The sequence below is a fragment of the Nipponia nippon genome, unplaced genomic scaffold (assembly GCF_047370975.1).
Source record: "Nipponia nippon isolate SJK-2023a ecotype South Korea unplaced genomic scaffold, ASM4737097v1 scaffold_1, whole genome shotgun sequence".
Taxonomy (NCBI): Eukaryota; Metazoa; Chordata; class Aves; order Pelecaniformes; family Threskiornithidae; genus Nipponia; species Nipponia nippon.
Window position 1 is genome coordinate 115,624,656 of NW_028262290.1, and position 20,058 is coordinate 115,644,713.

Sequence of the window (20,058 nt, forward strand, 5' to 3'; positions counted from 1 at the left end):
GGAAAGGCGGGAAGCCGTTGTGGCGCCGGGAGAGGCGGGAGCGGAGCGGGCCGGGGGCGCGCGGCCGCCTGAGGAGATGGCGGCGGGGAGGCGCCGTCCCGTGGGGCTGCCCCGGGAGGGCGGGCCGCTCCCCGCCGCCTGCGCCGGGGAGGGGTGTGGAGGTGTGACCGCTGGTGTGACCGTTACGCGGCGCCGCCTCCCCGCCGCCTCCCCTCCCTCTCCCTGGCCTCGCAGCCGGGAGGCGGCGCGCAGGGACCGCGCCGGCGGCGGGGCGCGGAGCGGGCAGCCCCCGGCCCGAACCCGACCGAGCCTCCGCGCCATGCCGGCCGCCGCGCCGCCCCCGCTCCACTCCGCGGCGGGCTCCTGCTGCCCCTACGGCCACTGCGCGGGTGAGTGTCCCCTTCCCTCGACCCCTGCGCCGCCCCGTCCCTGGATCCCCTGCCCGGCAGGTCGCCAGCTCGGGGGGTCCTTTTGGGAGGAGGGGGGCGTGAGGCGGCTCCGGCGGCGGCGAAACTTCAGCCCGGGTCCTTGCGCGTCTGTGGGGTTGCGGTGAGAGCTTTCGGTGGCGTTTGGGCTTGAAATGGGGGCTGGAGAAGGACGGAGGAAGGAGCGGTTCCCGCTTGGCGGTGGGATTGAGGCGAGGTCTTTGGGAGGGAAGGAAAGCTTTTTTAAAAAGGGGATCCCCGAAGGTGCGAAATTGGGGTGGTTATTCCTCCATGCTTATCGCCCGGGTTGTGCAGCCTCCAATTACTTTTCATTTTGATTAAAGAGAAACCCACCCCAGCCGGCTTTGTATCGTAGTGGAAACTAACGAAGTGGATGCGTGGCACGGCTTTTGGGAAGCGGAACGAGAGGTGCTGCTACAGGGAGAGCCAGTCTCTGCTGCATCCCCCAGGGGTGCGCGGGTCAGGCTATCCATCCTCCCCTTTCCCAGGCTGAGAGACCACCTCCGCAGCTGTGCGAGATGGCAGAGCAAGCTTTGAAGTCTGAAGGTGAAGTCGGTGTTTACTATTCCGAAAGGCACACACAGTGTCATCAGAACTGCAATAAAAATCGAAGATAAGAAGTAACTTGCGCTCTTAATAGTCGGTGTGAGTAGAGGTTCACTTGGAATGAATGCCCGTGGGCTGCTCAGAGAGCACTGATGCTCTGCAAAAAAGTAAATAGCACACGATGTAAAGATTTTAAGCTGTTGCACAGCTGTGTGTTAAAACACGCTTAAGGGCTGCGAATTTTCCCTCAGCTGGGAAATTGCTACAGCTGGAGCTATGTGGGTTACAGGTGCGGGCTCAAAGCGTGGGGAGGGCTGTTGTGTCGGGTGTGGATGCTGTGACATGTGGTAACCAAGCCCCTCTGGGGAAGAATGCCGGTTGTGCCCTCGTGTCCCTTGACTTCTGTAGTTATATCGGTTATGTTTGCTCCTCTTTAATAACAGAACAGATGTTTATAGGAGAACTATTCCATAACTTTCCACTGTGCGGCATTATTTTCTGCCTTCCTCAGGGGACATTCAGTAGACAGTGTCAGCAGGACCGGACGGGCTGCTGGTTTGAGCTAATGGAACAGTTTTCAGGTTGTGAGACACTGCGTTTGGAAACAACCCCGTAAACTGAAACTTTTGCTACGCTGTGTACTGAAATGTTTCATTTAAAAACAAAACAAAACAAACAAACAGACCCCTCATAACAGTATAACAAAATTCTGGTTTCTTCCTCTGAGCATTTAGACCGCAACTACATTGTGTGAGGGGATAACCTAAGAGTTTATCACCAAACCCGATAGTTCACCATGCATGCTTTTGCTACTAGCTTTACATAGAAATGAAAATGTACGTATATGCACGTTAACATGCAAGTTTGTCTTCCCACCTCCTTGTCTCCTTTTTCTTTAGCCCCCCTTTTTCCTCTTGATGCTTGTGTTTTTTCTATGGTCTAAATGCAGTTTTGACTCTTTGAAATGTTGAGAACGAGCACAGAATCTCAAAACAGTCAGCAAGTGAAACCAAGCTTACGAAACATATTACAGCTACTTTATGTAGTAGAAATGCAGTTATTACAGCAACTCTGTCATGCTCTTCTCAAGAGGTGGCTGTATTTTATATCTCGGGAAGCCATCCTGCGGCTCTCTGGATAAAACTGATCCTGCAGAGTTAGAGTCTCTTTCTTGTAGTGTAATGGGTGTGGACCTTCTGAAATGGCATGACTCTTTCCATGAAAGTTTTTGTAGGATGTTAGGACATATCAGCTGAGAGCTAGCTTCTGGTAAATCTCCATCTGTGGTTCATTAACTTTTGAATTGGTTAATTGGACTTAAACTGTCAGCAAAGATAAGATAACTTGGTTTTAATTCAAGGCATTGGCAGCTGTTCAAGCCTCTGAATTTGAGCTGTGCTAAAGTTACCTTGTCTTTATTGTTTTTTTTAATACTCAAGTTAATTACCTTGGGCATGCTAACCTGAGTTTTGAATGTATCTTTATCTGGTAGTGTCACTATATGCTTTGTATCTGTCTGCGCTGCTGCTTTTTCTAGTCATGTTCTGCAGAGCTTCACAATTTTGGCATCTGCAGGACTTTTAGCATGTGGTGACTAAGGGAAGTTGTGTGGGAGTCACTTCCCCATTTCTAAGATTACTTAGCTTTGTTTTCTGCAGAAACATCTATAGTTTTTGCTGAAATCAGGGGAGCTGGTGGTCCTTCCTTCTTTTCCAACAGCTCTAGGGTAAATTGACTTGGTTTTTGTCACTGCTTTTCCTCTTTTTCTTGGACTTGATGATTCCTAAACATTTAACAACATTTGAAATCAGTGTTATATAGATTTTCTTGTAAATAAAATTAACATCAGAACATTATGGTGACTTTAGCAGTCTCAGTTAGATCTGATCCAGATCTCAGTGAAGGTAATGTGAATATTTTAATTAGCTTCTGTGCGACTTGGATCAGAGCTGAAAATGTAGTAGTTGAAAGAGGTGAATGTGATGCTTCTTAACAGTATACTATTTTCCAGGTTTTTCTTATTTTCAGGGTACGGGGTCTGTCCTTTTGGAGTGTTCACTAGATACTGGAAACAATGAGAAAAGGAAGGGAAGCTACTGCCTCAGTTGGTTCTAACGTAAATTTGTAGTTTTAGTAATGCAAGTTGTTCATCTTACCTAGCAGTAGTTTGCCTTCACTGCAAATGAAAGTCAGGCACATTTACCATCTTCCCTCTGTTGCTAGTATGGTTTACTCAGTCTAATTATTGTAAGAATGCAAAACAATTATTTATGTCATGTATTCTTAGAAGAAGCTCTCGGTAATCATTCTGCAAACACTATCTCCCACTCAATCAGTATTGCTAGCCTCCTCATATACTACAATTTTTTAGTTTTGTTGTCACCCTAAATAATGTAGTTAATGGAAATGCTGAGAAATGTCTGGTGGCATGAAAATCCTGATCTTTCTGCTTGTCATCATATTTTTAAGTCTAATTAGCACTGGCTTAGAGTTTTCCTGAGAAACCTGTTTTCTTTTATAAGCCCTGCAAAACAATTTCTTTTGCAGCGTTGACTTTAATATATGAGTTTCTTCTGAAAAAGTCGTTCTGTAATAATAGGGTTGGGAATTCTACATGCAAGTTAACCTCTCCTAAATGTGCTAAATTTCCAAACTTTTGGGTAATTGCCCCTTTTGCAAACCAGATGGAGAATCAGACTCTGGCTGGGTCTTTCCTTTAGTTATGCAACAAGGTTATTGGTAATAAAGGATCTAGAAGCCTAATTAAACCCTCAGTGACACCTCTGCAAGCTCTCTTTATTTTCACTGGGTTTGCTCAGTTGCAACTGATTAGTCATCAAGTTGAGATTTAGGAAGCAATGCAAATAAAATCTCCCACAAGAAGAAACAGAATCTGGCTCCTTTGACTGAGGCAACGTTGGCTAACAGGATTAAAAAGCAGTGAAAGCTTACTTTGTGATGAAACATGAATAATTAATTTTAAATATATGGTAGTTCAGGAGTGAAGAGCATCAACATGAAAGTGCAAGTCCCTGTACGCTGAGCTTTGAGAAACACACGGAAGGCTTTGCCAGATGGATCCTGGCAAATATCGCCGTTGTGTAAGATGTTTTGTGTTTCTCTCTGTCAGTTCTGTCCCTCTCCTGAAAGATTCTTGATGGAAGGTCCTGGACTGCGGAGCTCACTTCCCTGGTTACTGGGGCAGACCCTAAAGCTGTCAAACTGCAGAAAGCAGCCATGGCTGTTCCCAATAAAATACTCAGCCTGTCATCTTTGAAAGAAATTAAATAAATGAGCAGTTTCATAATATTCTTTTTTTGGTTTTATGCAGGGTAACAACTTAAACTGAGCCTCACACCTCCAAAGGCACTGATTCATTTCACGTGCAGTCTTACGTTTCACTTAGTCTTTACAGATTATGCATCTGTGTACTTCTTTAAAGGGCTTTCTTTATGCTCGCTTTTTAATTTGCTACCCTTAAAATGTCAGAAAGAAGATAATGAAAGTGGGGTTCTGCTCTCAAAAAAAGCAAAAATGATGGCACTTGTGACTCAGTACCAGACTACATGAAGTCTTTACCTTCATCTGCTGCTCTGGGGGTGATTCAGCTCAGTTTAATACTAACACATGGCAATAGCCATCTGTGTTTGCTGTAAATATTTTATTTTTTAATTACAAATGGCTTGATTTAGAAAATCTTAAACTGTACAGTGGGGTGGCTGTGGGCCTGCAGGGGAAGGAGGTGCCTGGGAAGGTAATTTTTGCCCAACCACTGTTGCCAGGTCAGAAAAGGGAGCGTAACACTGAGAGAGCAAACCAGGCCGCCCTGCAGCAGTCTGGCCGCTGCTGCCCCATCCTGGGGGGAGCTGGACAGGAGAGGGCCAGGGCAGGCTGCAAAGGGGCTCCGAACATTTAGTGAAGGAGAAGGGGGGGGGGAAAAAGAGGCAAAGAAAACCCTGAGTTTATCTTCTTTGAGGAGAAAGAAGGAAAGGTAGCTGCTAAATGTCATTTATCCCTCGTGGTTCTCATACAGTAAATATGGTCACATGTTGCTGCATGCTGAGCCTCCTACATGCATTTCACTGCAGGATGGCACCCACACTGGGGCTGGGGGTGACACAGAGGCACCATCCATCCTCAGAATGGAAAAATCCAGAGCTCATCTAGCCATAGTGAGGCATCCAATGTGGGCATCCCTCAGGCTCCCTCTCTTAGCTGAAGTCCAGCTGACTGCAAGGTTTTCCACCCAGGCTGTCCCTTCAGACAATCCTTCCCATCTTAGGAACTCCTTTGCTACAACATCTCCCTGCTTTTTAGCTACTCTGGTACTCTTTGCCCTCTGGGATCTCCCACAAACTCAGAGGTCTATGTCCCAAAACTGGCAGTGAACAGGGAGTGAGAGAAATGGACGGGGAGAATGCAGTAGCGTCCCCTCTTCTTTCTTTCTAGAGTGAAAGACTGGGGAAGAATGAGAATGGGTATTTATTGGACTGAAAGAATTGGAAATCTCTAGTTTCCAGTTTGAATGACATAATGGATGTTTATTCCTAAAATAAAAAGCACATATGTTGAAGATATGGTGTATAATGCAAAATTTTGAAGTCTTCTTGCCTGCCCTTGTGAGGACAGGGAGTGGGTACAAAGGTGTGCGTCTCCCATACTCTTGCGCTCTAGGAGTAGCCACTAAGGATGTTTTCTTTCCTTGCAGCTGACACTTTGGCACTCACTTAATGGGACCAGACATATTTGGCCGGGAGAAACTTTAGTTCTGTTGGTGACATGTGGGATGGAAGGAACCCAACTTGACACACAGTGGAGTTTGCAGGGCTGACAGTTAAAGGAAAAATAATATTGCATGCAAATTTAAGCATGCTTGATGTGAAATTGTGAAAGATAATGAACTTGGAATCCCATCATACTAATTTTATAGGATCTTTTAGGGCTAAAACTGTCTATGTATGAGAGAGATTATTCTGGTTTTTTTTTTTCTTTTTTGTAGATGAGCCCGAATTAGTTTTTCTTCAGTGAACTTAAAATACTGCCTGAGCTGCTGAGTGATTTTAGTTTTCTACAAATTGGGTTAGACTGGGTCAGCGATTGATCTCTGTTACGCTAGTGCAAACTGAACATGGATGTGCTGGCATGAGTATGACTGGATGTGCCCATTAAGGTAGCAGAAATGATGTTATAGAAATTAAATTGATGCCCCCTTTTCTTTTTTTTTCATTCTGACAGTATTAGAACTGTTCTTGAAAGATTCCAGCTGATAAATGGTATTTGTAATATTGAGCATGGTTTTGTTTTCCTTCTGCACCAGTAGTTAATGCAGATAAGAATTCGTGCAAATACCATAATGGATTAATTTTTTGATGTAATTGGATAAAATACACTTTGGTCTTCTAAAAATACTGAGATTGTGCTTATTTTATTTGGTTTAGTAAACCATGGTTATAATACTGTATGATTTACAGTAAGATTTTATTGCACAGTATATTTCATAACTTCCTTACCATCAAATATATTCTGAACACTTACAATTTGTTCAAGGCATTTGTTCAATGTACTAAAAAAATGTATTTCTACGAGGCCAGGTACTTATAATCTAATATTATTCAGGTTACAAAGTCAAGCCTTTATGACTATTGATTAGCAGCGCTGTCCCCCCAACCCCTGTTCCTGTGCATTAAGATATAAACATTAATTACACTATCAGATGCTGCTTTTTTCCCCCCAGGGTCTCTGGCTCCATCAGTGCATATGATGGACAAAGCTTATCTAATGAGCATCTACTTACTGTTTACCCTGGCTGTTCATGCCTTTCACTGCATGCTTTTTGAACCCTGCTGTTAATACAGGCTTATTAACTTGTGGGCTTTTCTGTCATGGTTATTGCTACAGCAACAAACATGGATTAGCATCTCTGTGACACCTGTAAAGAGAGTACATGGCTGCATTCAGTGGGAGTCAAGGTGCAAAAAATAAAGTCAGGAGTACTTTAATTTGGGGAAGAATGTAACTTGAGATGCCCAGATCCTGAATTTTGGTATGACTTAGCATTATCTATGTGTTGTGTTATATTACCTTGTGTCTGAAGTACCTCTTCCAGTATATTCTCTTGCAGCTGTAAGCACTGAGCAGGTTTGCGGATCAGGTCTCAGGATATTGTTTTGGCCACCAGAATGTAATCCTCTCTGAGAAATCTAGATTAAGTCGATTGCTTTGAAACTCTATGCAGTTGGTTGAGAGAAAATCCAGTTCTTCAGGGCTGCACTGCCTTACGCAGAGAAACTGAAACACAGAATTCCTCTTCTGGTATTCTTTCACTACACACTTTCAGCTCTTCTAATTACAGAGGTTAAGGTCTCTATGGACAACAGATTTTTTTTTTTATGGCACAGTCCTAATTCCAGTTTATCTGTAAAAGAGGATTTGCTGTACCCTGGAGTAGACATAGGAAAAAATGTATGCACTTCTAAACTATCTTGTATGCAAGGAGGAAGTGAATTCAAGTCATGCTGGCAACTTTAATTTTGTCCTATCTTAATGATGACCTTGGTAATGTTAATGTAGTCACCTGTTTGTGTGCATGTAGTTTTACCTGTTCTTTAAAAAAAAAGAAAATCAAGGTGAACTAATGGGGTAAGTGACAACAAAAGCGGGTAGATGTCCTTTATGAAGAACTGCAGAGGAGCAGACCATGTGAGGACAGTTCTGTTGCTTGCTCCCAATCCCATCTCTTTGCTGAAGTTCAGCATCCAGCCTGACTTCCCGATGCACTCTTATTCTCACCCTCACATTTTACTGCTTCTCTGTTACAGTCTCCATCTGCTTCCATTGTGTCAGCAAAGTTCATAGAAATTGCTATTAGCCAGTATCAAAGTTTATAGGAATTGCTGTCAGATAGTGTCTAACTATGGCCCTATTTGCTCCATTTCCTGCAATCTGTCTCAGTCCCTCTTATAACTTCTTTTCTCTTATCCTTCCAGTCAAATTCTTCACTGGGTTTCCTTTTTCAGTTTCAGTGTCTGGCCCTGCTACACACTGACTGGCTTCTGGGTGGTGATACCAGAAGAGCAATGCCCCTTCCAGTTCCCTCTCCTATTCCCAGCCCTCCTCTTCTATCCCTGCAAGTTCCAGCTCCCTCTCCCAGCTCCTACTGCATTGTCTCTCCTTGGCATTTCCCCCATCAACTTCCATTTTTAATCCCTTTGCCATACCCTGTTTTATAAGAAATTTCTAATCCTGTCTCTTTGCTGGGCCAATTTGTCTTCCATAACACGTGGGAGGACAGAGTGCTCCCCTTCTCCCTAGTCCTGTTTGTCTGTCTCTGTGCATGTTTGTCTATAGTCTTAGTTTCCTTTGGTAGCAAAATCCCTGTGCTCCATGTTTTCTTCCAGTCTCCCTTCTGAGAAGCCATGCCCAGTCTCCTTGTTTTCCCTTATTGACTCTGTCTCCATGTGAGAAGCCCAGCCACCTTTACTCAATCCCAAACTTTTGATTCAACTGTTCAACTTCCACTTTTCCTTATTAACATTACTGTCTCGGCCTGATAGCTGGTGGGGTTTTTGAAAGCAGCCAGACACTTAGCTCCCACCAAAATGGCTTGCATAATACCTCTGAATGCCTCATTTTCAGGTGTTTCTTTCCTTCATGATCTGCTCTGTCTGCTTTTGTCTGAATTAAACAGCTTCTACACAGAGGAACACTATGGGACTGCCAAGAAGATGGAGGGACAAACTGTATTCTCAGTTCTGGTGCTTGACCCTCCTCTAGCAGTTACCGAAGTAGCTATTACAGGGGAAAAGACATTTTTGAAGCTTGGCTTGGAGCCTGCTGGGGTCCTCAAGGTCCACCATACCTCTGAGCTGTGTGAGCCCTTGGAGCTTGCTCAGGCGGGAACTAGCAGGGGCTGTCCTGCTACATTTGATGCTGTCTCAATCCAGTCCTTGTAAAATTTGACTTTCTTTTTCTACTCAGGATTTTATCTGGACAAAACTGACACAGTGTGGCTGCCTTTTGTTGTTGCTGAAATAACCACAAGTCCTGACTCAAGCAAAATCTCTGCCCTAAAATGCTATAAAACATGGCAGGGTGGCAAGGATGAGCGGGAGGAAAGGAAAGAGAGGGTGCTACAGCTACGGCTCTTTAAAGAAAAATTCACCAGTAGTGTTTTCCAACAGTAAGGCTGTAAATAATGCCCATGTAAAATTTACTTGCTGTAAAAGGATGCCTGTGATCATATTTTGTTTCCGTGTAACTAATTTAGTACATTGAGACTTGTCATACTACTACTTCAGTCTTGAGCACTAACAGTGTGCACGAGCCCTGAAAGTTGCAACATTTAATAATTTACAGCAAGAAGAGGAGATCAAGATGGCGTACTTCTAGAGGACTCAGATTGCATCCTGGAGCCGACTGTGGATGCACATTGGTAACCTTTGTGAACTACACATTTGGCTGCTCTGAGTTAAAGGCCAGAGACATTCTTCACTCTCAAGTACTTTAAGATACTTGTTGATACTTTGACATGAATTAAATGTTTTGGGTTCCAATTAAGATTAATTTTTTCCCCTATGGTCTTTGTTTTGCATGCCCTCAGCAGGAATTGCTGGGGCTTAAGGATAAAACAGACATTTTTAGTGCTGTTCTTTCCCTTCCTGTTTGAAACAGTATTTTGTTTATGGTATATTGGGACCAATATATCAAAACTGCTCCCAGGTACACAGTTTCTGTATGTTCAGCTTCACTTGCGTGAAGAATGCTGCTAATGTTTTGGGGAGATTTCACGGTTGCTTCTGTAAGTGCAGGCTTTCATATTGATCCAAGGCCCTCTAAAGAAATTGCAGGGCTTAAATAACACCATCTTATTCACAGAAAGCAATGCCATAACTAGATCCTATTTCAGCGTTGCCTTCTGTTTTAAATTGTTTTGTAATACTACTTGTAAAAATTTAATTCCACGGCAACCTGTGACTTGATAGCAGAATTAGCTGCTGGGTAAACCATTCAGTTAATTACTGAAACTGTGATCTCAAGCGGGAGAGCCAAGAAGGAATGCAAGATGAGTGGAAATATTTTAATTAATGAACAAAAACTTATAGGCTGGTCAAGGGAAGAAATAAGTTTTGAAGGACAAATGGCAGCAACACATTTTTAATTGCAAGAATAGGTGATGTCTGGCAAACCCCATTGTTCTGCTGTTGTAGGGGGTGTTGCCAGGCAATTCCTTAAGATATAGATTGGTTGAAACTCTGTATACATGCCTTATTCAGAGCTCAAGTCTTCTGAATTAACTTTATTTTACTCCAGGTCCAGAGTATGAACCAAAACCCTACAAAGAAAGGTCTTCTAGAGGAATTTTTGTGGTTTCCCCCCTATGCCTTCCGCCCTCTCAGTGGGATTGACTGTGACAACCACAAATGGTGTCTGAATTGCCTTTTAAAAATGAACGACAGAAGCTGTGCTCCCTGCAGCAACCATTTTTCTCTCCAGGGAGCACTTGTGCTCTGGTCACTAGGTGCTAAACTTCTTGTTCCTGCTACCTGTTCAAGCCCCCAGATCCCTGTTTGCCCCATCCTTCCTGCTTCTCTGGGATTTGGTGTGATCGTTTACCCCATAAGACCATCGTGTCTTCATCATCTGCAGCTCTGTATCGCTCTGTGAGTCCCAGTTTTCTTTTCTCTGTGCCCATGTGCGCAGCTTAGGTGGCACACGTGGTGCCCTTGCCCAGCCCTGCTGCCTTACCCCTGCCCTTCCACAGCAACAGTCCTCAGCAGCCTCCTCGGCCATGCTGCTCCCCGACAGTTTTCTGCCTTTTTAATCTTTTGCATCATCCTATATATTGATTCTTGGTGATACACAAGCATATATAGGTAGATGCATATATGGATAAAAATAGAGAGATGCATGCATGCATCCATCCATCCATATTAACATTTATAAGAAATATGCATATTTGATAACTATTAGCTCTCAGTAAGACAGTAAAAGAAAAAACACATTTTATTCTGTGATGTATAATTTGCCAGTACTCAGACTCATTGAAGTGTATTTCTGATCCCACCTCCTTCTTCCTCCCTCTCCCACTTGTATATAAATATAGAAGCAAGGTTTTGAAGCAATATAAATTGTAACTATAGGATATGTGTGTGACCTTTGAAGGCTTTCTAGAAATGCTTGTTACTGCTTTAAGTGTGTGCACTTTCCTGACAGATTGAGGCTTGCTTAATGTGTATCAGTTAAAGTAAATATAGCATAACTGGAAAATAACAGAAATTATGACTGAAATAGTTGTAACAGGCAGTTGAAATTGATTTTTTTAATTTTATTTAATATATGGATTAGTCATTGTGACCACCGCTTTGACAAAATTTGACTGTTCCCCTTTTCTCAGAAAACATTAGGAGATGCCATTATGCATTGATTTAAGCATTCATATAACTTCCTTTTTCATCTTAGAAAAATATGCAATATTAATTCCTAAAATGATTATATGTTAACTTGTGGCTTGTCTCAAACTGTTTTTGGCTAGGAATTAAGCCTGTATAAAAAGCACAAAAACACATTCCTGGGTTGTTCTTAATAATTACATAAAACTGCTCTTATTCCATTAGCTATAGAATTATAAAATCAACTTGGTTTCTGTTTAAAGCTTAGCTGATTTAGTGAAGAAAGGAAACATAATTGATGTTTGGATAATTGAAACAATCAACAGGGCAGGCAGGCACTTAAAATGAATCGTTTATAGAAAAGTGTAATAATAGCAGCATAGCTGGGAGAAACATAATCTGTGGGAAAAGTCATTATTAGTGCAGCATTGTTGTTATGTTGTACCAAGGTTATAAGCAGTAAAAATGTCACACGCTGTTCCCATAAGCAAGGTAATGCTTTGATGATAGTGGGTATGCAAGAATCTGGAAATGTTGATTAAATTCAGAGCTTCAACAGTTCCTGGTAACCAACATGTTCTGGGGTTGATTTAGATTTCAGAGAACTATTATTACATCTGAATTTTTTTTTTCCCCATTCACAGTAGGCTTTATTCTGGGTGGAATGTAAATATCTGATTGCTGAAAAATCACTAGCACATATGTAGTCATCTTTTGATAACAAGAGATCGAGCAGAATGAAGACAGAAATAACTTGTACAACCACCAAGCATTAGTCACACGTAGCTCTTATATAATGCTTACGTCTTCAATCAGCATGCTGGCAGCTGGGCTTCTTTTTAATATTTATTTGGAGAAGTAGTATCTGTCTCATTTGACGGAGGAAGAAAATGAAGCCAAGAGTTAAGGGACGTGCTGGGGGGCACGCAGCATTTAGGTGGTGAGAGTATTACAACTAAGAAGTGTCCATCATCGTACATCAAACAAAGCCAACAGCAGAGTGGAGGTCTGTAGCAGTGTGCTTTCCCCAGTCAACCCCTGGCATTTTGGATCCGCTATTTTTGAGGCAGAGCGAGTGAATGCTGCAGCACTTGTAGTTTTCCCTTTTGTTTGTTATTGTAGGTGAGGAGGCGTATTTCCTCTTCACTCTATTATGCCTTGATGGAAAGGACAAATAAAAACACATAGCTTGAAATACTGAAAATGGCTTTTAGGCAGTTGAAAACCAAAATGTAGTAGGTTTAAGCTTGCCAGAACTTTTGAACATGCGCCTGTTAACCCTAGCACCAAAAGGAATGCTCGCATGTGCAGATTTTCCTTTGTGGATTTGCCTACCGCACTGTGACTGTTTAATGTATGAAAATGGGTGGGATTTCCTGGGAGGTAAGCCATTTGTGTATGGGAATTTCCTTGTAATGGTTCAGTAATCATTCTGGCTGCTTTCTTTTGGCTTGATCCTGTTAGTTCGTACATATTGAATGTTTGTTCCCAACTGAACCACAAGACTATTAAATGCAGTTGGAAGCACTCTGTGATCTCATTCTGAAAGTTTATTTCCTGAGGCTGAAAAGAATTGCATTGTAATCAAGTTTTAATCTTAATAAGTGTAAGAAATCAGAGTACTTTAAGGGGGCATTTTTATTCTTAGCTTATTGTTGTGTTTATAGACAGTGAATTATGTTATAGCTTGGCTTGTCCATAACCACACGTTATGTTTTCAGTTCTTCCTTTTCAGAATGACATGTAATGAATGGTGCTGTTTTCTTTGGTTGGTGTTCTAAGATGAAATATCGGAGGGAAAATTGTTAATGTCCCTAGAGGATATTCAGGACTTTGCATGATGTTACATAATTTTTAGAATAAAAAAGTCAAACCAAAATACTTGAAAACTAGGACTCCAATTATCAAACAAAATTAAGATGGCCTTTCTTTAAGGGAAAAAATTAAATTACATTCCTATTGAACGTACTATAAAATTGCTGTAAAATTATAGCCAAAGTAAAACTTTTTAAAAAGAATCTCATTGACTTAATTTGTTGTAGAAGTCTAGAAACTAAATGAACGGTCCAGGGAAAATGAAGAGAAGATAATTATTTAGAAGAATATAAGGTTGCACACACATAGCCATCTGGTAGCAATTTTAAAGCAGAAGTAATTAATTTCTTTTACTTCATGCAATGTAACTGTGGAACTTGTTGCCACAGGGTTTACAGAGGCCCAAATGGTAATTGGGTTCTGAAAGGAATTGAGTGAGTTCATGGTAGGTAGATTCATAGGAGGATGCTAGACAGTCTGGATGCAATCCTGGCACAAGTAACCCCATTTTTTGAGGATTTCTGGAAGATGGGACGATTTAGGAGAAGGATCTATTTGTTTCCAATAATTTTTTTTTTAATGTATTTCTCTGTCACAAGGTGCATTTACATTTTCTCACAAACTTGAAAATGTTTGTAGTTGCATGTATGTGGAGTTACTCCTTAGTGGCAGCTTAAGTTCTTTATAAGCATTGAATGCATGTACCCTTACTCTCTGAGGTCACGTACACTGATATGTAGAAAACCATTATGCAGAAAGATCTGACGATGCAAAATTAATAATACGCCTACTCTTTGTTTGCTTTAGGACACCAAGGCTTGTTTGACCATTCATCACATAATGCAAGCTCAAAAGTAAAAGAAAGGAAACTACAAGGGACTTGTCCTCCTGTTGGTCGTGGAAACTGTGGAAAACCATGTTTGAGTGAAAGCAGTCATAGGTCCCCATTTTTTAATCCCCGTAATGGTTTTCACACGATACATTCAGAGCACAGTCCTGTGAAGCCAAGGATTATTACAGTGGTGAAACCTGGCGGACGCACACTCAGAAGGATAACCTTGCTTCTCAACAGGAGATCAGTTCAGACCTTTGAACAGCTGATGGCTGACATTTCAGAAGCTCTGGGATTTCCACGCTGGAAGAATGACCGTGTGAGAAAGCTTTACAATCTGAGAGGCAGAGAAATCCGAAGTGTTTCTGACTTCTTCAGGGAAGGTGATGCTTTCATAGCTATGGGGAGGGAGCCCCTTACTTTGAAGAGCCTAGAAGTGGTATTACAAGAACTTTACCCTGAAAATCCTTATGCTGCCAGTCCTGCCATTCAGCAGAATGAGGAGCAGTCCCAAAAACTGAAGAGTAGGCTGTATGACAAGGCTTCGAAAGTGGACAGTGGCTTTGATGAGACAGAAATTACCAAGAACTGCAGCGATGGCATTTCTCCCAAACTGGTAGCTGGACGTGAAGGAAAAAGTCAAGCCAAGACAAAGCAAGAAGAAAAAATGAGAACCAAAAAAAAGTGGAGTAGACAGAGCTGGGGTGGTGAACAAGGAGCGAAGCCTTCTAGAAAAACCCGGGAAAGCGAGAGGTACCTTAACCATGAGAAGAGTCTTGAGGAGGGATTAGAAGGGAGTTTAGAGGAGGTGGTGAGGTGCGAGAAGTGTGAACAGGAAAGGCAGGCCAGACAAAAGTTACAAAGGGAAAGGCAGGCTGAGGCCTCATTTGAGAACAGAGACCTGAACACAGGCGCATGTCAGAGGTACCATGTAGAAAGAAATGTAAAAATCAGGAATTGCCGAAAATCTTCAGAAACTTGTCTGGAAGGTGAAGAAGTTGGTTGGAAAGATAATGGCTGTAGGAGGATGTGGAAGCCTCTACATAGGAATGTTAATGAAGGGCTGGAGAAGCAAAAAAGGAGCATTGAGAAGGAAAGGGATGTGGAGAAACATGAAAACCATGGGAAGGAATTAGTAAAAATCAAGAAGAATGCTGTAGAAGGGCTGCAGCTAACTCGTGAAGCAAAGGAAGAGAATGGAAGTAGCTGCATAATGAACCAAAGTGGTTGGCTAAAGAAAGACACTCCGAGGGATGCTGAGAAACCATCTAAAGCTCATAGGGAGGGCAGAGAGGGACAAAGGGCTAAAGAGGAGGGTGCCAGAAGAGAGGGAAATATCACGCGTAGAGAGAGTGACATGACGCGACGAGAAAAAACAGGGGAGCGCAGAGTGAATAAAGAAGAAAACAAGGCTCAGGGATTGGAAAACACAAGCCGGAGGCATGCCATTAAAAACAGAACTGATGTGGAAAAACAGTATGAGATTGGCAGAACTATTGGGGATGGGAACTTTGCAGTGGTGAAGGAATGTCGCCACTGTGACTCCAATCAGATCTATGCCATGAAAATTGTTGATAAATCCAAGCTGAAGGGGAAAGAGGACATGATGGAAAGTGAAATTCTGATCATTAGGAGTCTTTCTCATCCCAATATAGTAAGCTTAATTGAAGTGTATGAGACAGAAGCTGAGATCTACCTAATCCTGGAGTATGTCCCAGGAGGGGACTTATTTGATGCAATCATAGAAAGTGTGAAGTTCACAGAGCATGATGCTGCTGTCATGATCACTGACCTGTGCGAAGCACTGGTTTATATTCACAGCAAGAATATTGTCCACAGGGACCTCAAACCAGAGAATCTTTTGGTAAGTATTGGCAAACATATTGCATGTGTGCAGGAGCTGAATTTATTTTCCTTTTAGTTATGGATCTTTGAATATTTTAAAGCAAATAGAAAGAAAAATGGGTTCAATTTTGAAGTGAAATTACCATTACAGTTTATTTCATATAGATCTGCTATGCATTGCAGGTAGCAGTGCTTGCAGATAGAAATTCAAATAAAAATGACCTGGCTTTCAGGGGTAGTAAGCATTTGTATTTTTCTGGAAATCAGGCCTATTACTTAGCATCTGACTTTTAGGTATGCTAGGATGAATTTTTTTGCATGAAGCATGCACTGAAACATAAGGCATCTTCCTTGCAGACCAAAATTTATTAAAATTGCTAATTGAGCTTATTTATTTGGTGGACTTCTTGTTCACTGCAGTCACACATCCTGCAGACCGCTGTGCTAGTCCTCTACTGTAGTGATTTCTCTCTTGTGACAATTTATTTTCTTAGGAGCAGAAGTACGATGCGGTTGAAATAATCTGACAGTAAAACATGAGCATTTTGGTGAAACGCAGCACTAAAGTCAGCTCAAATACCAACTTCATGCTAAAGAGAAAAGTTGTTTTTTCAATCACGTTTCTGAGGCTACATTCTTATCATCCAGCACTGAAGTAAATAGAGTACTCACGTGTGTGAACGTGCATAGAAATGTTTGCAGTATTGACACTTGACAAGACGCCCATTGTAGAACAGTAACAGTAAGCAACTCTCCCTTGCTAATTGTGTGTTACGCCTTTGTACTAGGGTTCCTAATTTCCTGATAGATAGATACCAAATATTTGCCAGTCTCTAACAAATCGGATTTGATCTGCTGGTGGAAGATCATAGCTAGCCAGAAAAAAAGGTAATAGATGATTTAGTCCGATGTGCCATTCAGTTCTTCAAGGGAATTAATCTGGGGAAGAAATCAGTGTGAATTTCTGGAGAAAAGCAGCAGTGTAGCCTGTAAGACATGCAGAGGTTGAACAAGGCTGGGCCTGAAAGGTTTGGTCCCAAACCTTTTGACTAACCAATAGCATCTATACTAGGCCCTGCTACGCATCTTGCTTAATCTGATGAAAATCCTTGGTATGTGGTCTGTGTGTAAATAAAAGACGGTGAGTGCAAGTGGCTGGTTTGCAGGAAGAAGTATGCATCTGGGCCCTGCCTTCATGCCTTGTTTTGCCATTAGAACAAAACCTCACGTAGAACTGCAGGGCTTTCTTCCAGAAGCTGATTTTTCCATTATGAACCAGGCTCTGCTCCTTCCTATTTGCTGAATGTACGCTAGTGCATGTGAAATGCCCGAGACCAGATGCTTCGTTTCCCTCTATAATATGTAATCATCACAGCGATGCAGGTAAGCAAAGAGGCATGATACAGGTCCGTTCTGGTTGCTTTCACATTTAGTTCACAGCACTGCAAAGCAGAGATTGCTGGGCAGTGGCAAAGTTTTGTAGCACTGAAATAATCATGTTGCCCATTCTGACAGTCAGAAAATATTTTTCAAGGACAGACTGGCCCCCAGCCTATAGGTAATTTGTCATATGAGAGCAGTGTTACCCAAACACTATGTGAAAGAAAATTGTACCTGTTTCAGTTTCACCTTGCTGCTAACTGGCCGTGAACACCTGCATTAATATCATTTACATAAAGCATCCTTTTGAAAAGTTAGTCTGTTCAACGCACCAAATGAGTTTATAACCTCTTGATAGTGTTGGATAGCTCATGTGCTATCTAAGAAGCATCCCTATAAATACAGGGCATTTGAGCAAGTTTCTGGCTTTTCTGACTTTTTCATGTGTTACCTCTGACTCTTCAGAGTGACTGGAGCAGTAGCAGCAGAGCAGGAAGGAGAGCTGCCACTAATCTTAACATCAGTCAGTGCTGAACAATAAAGAACAGTATTGAAGCAAATTTCATGGGTTCATCTGCTGCTGGTGGGTCAGGGGCTGGGGGCAGCCTTCTGGAGAGGAAGCACAGTGCTGGAAGTGCTGGCATCCTGCAGGGATGTCCTTGGTTGTAGGATGCCTCTTGCTTCAGATTCCTACACTGCAGATGTTTAAGTCTGAATTATACTCCCTAGACTTTCTTTGTACACAGAGAACAGAAGTAAGTATGTACTTTTAGGCTGTTTACTTGTTTGTCCTACTTTGGCGTCTTCTTTTGGTCAGGCGAATCCTGTCCTTTCTTAGCTGTTTTTCCGTACTTCCTAACCCTTTCCAGCAAACAGGGAATGGAAGAGAAAAGATCCTTAGTCTGTTTTACTAAGGAAATGTGTTTGTCTACTGTAAACCTGCTTTGTGTGAGAATCTAACCCTGCCCCTAGTGGCTTTTGAACCTACTGGCTAATTTCCATCAGAGCTGACAGAGAAGGAGCAAACTGGGAAAAAAATATTTCCATAAGTTTAATGAAAATAAGCAGCTGGGGAAAGGAGGGAAACCGTTTCTGTCCCTACAGAGGAAAAGGTGGAAATACACTTTGATGTCTAGTGACTTGCAAAACTATTGACACAGGAGAGAGCTGGAAACCTGGTTTAATTATTAGTTCACTGCACTACTGTTCCTCTTGTGGAACTGTCCTCCACTTATAAACTTCTGTAACAGTCCACCATCATCCTTTTTTGTTTTCCCCCTCCCTCTTTCACTACCGCACCTGCCCACAATGATCAGACTCCTTGCAGTATAGCTGTGAGGCAGAAGGGTGGTGACTTGCGCTACAAAACCCAAATCTGTTTGACAGCTGATGTGAAGACAGCTGCTCTGACTCCCTCCCATCTGCTAACAGAACCAGCTCATTTAGGACTAGGTGTTCAGCAAGAAAACCTTTGCTACCAAGGATGAGCAATGTGGTGTATTTGGTCCCACAAAAGAAGCCAGTCACTTCTTTAATGCTACTTGGAGGGGCAGAATTTGCTGGCAAGGTTTTTTAGCTAAGTGACTGTTTAGTTCTGCAGGTGCTGGCTTTTCTTGACTTGTGGGTGAGAAATTAATTTCAAAATGTAGTGGTGTTTTTTCAGGTTATAGCTGTAAAAGACCCGAAGCCACATCCTTGACCCCTTTTTTGTGTGTGTATTTGTGATTGTAAACTCATCTCTTTGTACACTTCCCAAACATACTAATGTGGTAACTGTTTAACGTTCAGCTTTATAAATAATATAAGTGTTATAGCTTTTTATGTGTTTGAGTTTTTTTCCCCCCTCTTTTTCTCTCTCTCAAGTTTTTATATATGTATGAAAACTTCAAGTAAAGCCTTTCTGTCCTTTAATTTTGCTTTTGTGACACTATTTACATACACACAAAGCACTGTCAGAGGTTTCTGAGTGCATTTGAGTTAAAATCCTGTTTAACCAGTTACCTGTTGGGCTTTTAGTATGATAAACCTACATAGGGAATTTTCTGTAAGATTTTTCGTAGAGATTCTTCTAGCTAGCTAGCAGCAAGGGATGTCTGAAACTCAAATGTGTAAGCAATGCTTTTTCTTTAGCTCTATCTATTTCTAATATACAAAATATCCCATGGGCTCACTTGCTTTCATGATGCCTATATGAAGAATCTGTGCTACCGTATATATGTGCATACAGAGAAATATTAGTGCTATAAATCATCTTCTTAAACACCCTGATGGATTTCACAAGGTAGATATGAAAACAAACAAGCATGAAGAGTTGGGAGTTGTCAACAGACAGGAGAAAAGGAAAAGATCAATTCATCCCTTCTTTGAAGATGAACTTGACTTTGTATTAGTGTATTATAATCTTCTGGGTGTATGGCTGGGATAGCTAGAAATCCTCAGACAATATTCTAATATCCTGCTATGGCATGCGCATTTGAGAGAGCAGTGAGCAATTCTGACTGCCTTTAGTCCGAGACTACCAGATACTGGCTTCCCTTGCAGTTGAAGGACACAATTAGTTGTATGGCCTAAACTGGCTGTCTATAGAAAGTGTACTGAATACTCATCTTCCTTATCTCCATTAACTGCATAAGCCGGTAAGACAAGGCAGCACTTTTAAATGGACTTTTGGAATCATTCTTTGTAGTCTCGAATGCAGAAACAGCAATGGCTGTCTTTTAGGTGTCACAGTAAGGCTAGTATGTTCATCTAATGTAACCATTTTTGCTTTGTTCTCAACATTTCACAGAGCACATACTGTAGATGC

The 20,058-nt window shown here is 41.9% G+C and overlaps 1 protein-coding gene across 1 annotated transcript in view; it reads left to right on the plus strand.

Annotated features, from left to right (window-relative positions):
- The first annotated feature begins 271 nt into the window (after positions 1 to 271).
- The window catches only part of DCLK3 (doublecortin like kinase 3), a 30,856-nt gene continuing 11,069 nt past the window's right edge, over positions 272 to 20,058 (plus strand). Inside the window, exons 1-2 of the mRNA XM_087768077.1 lie at positions 272 to 389; positions 14,003 to 15,891. Of these exons, the coding sequence (XP_087624203.1) occupies positions 320 to 389; positions 14,003 to 15,891 (1,959 nt within the window). The 5' untranslated portion in view covers positions 272 to 319. The remainder of the gene's footprint in view (positions 390 to 14,002; positions 15,892 to 20,058) is intronic.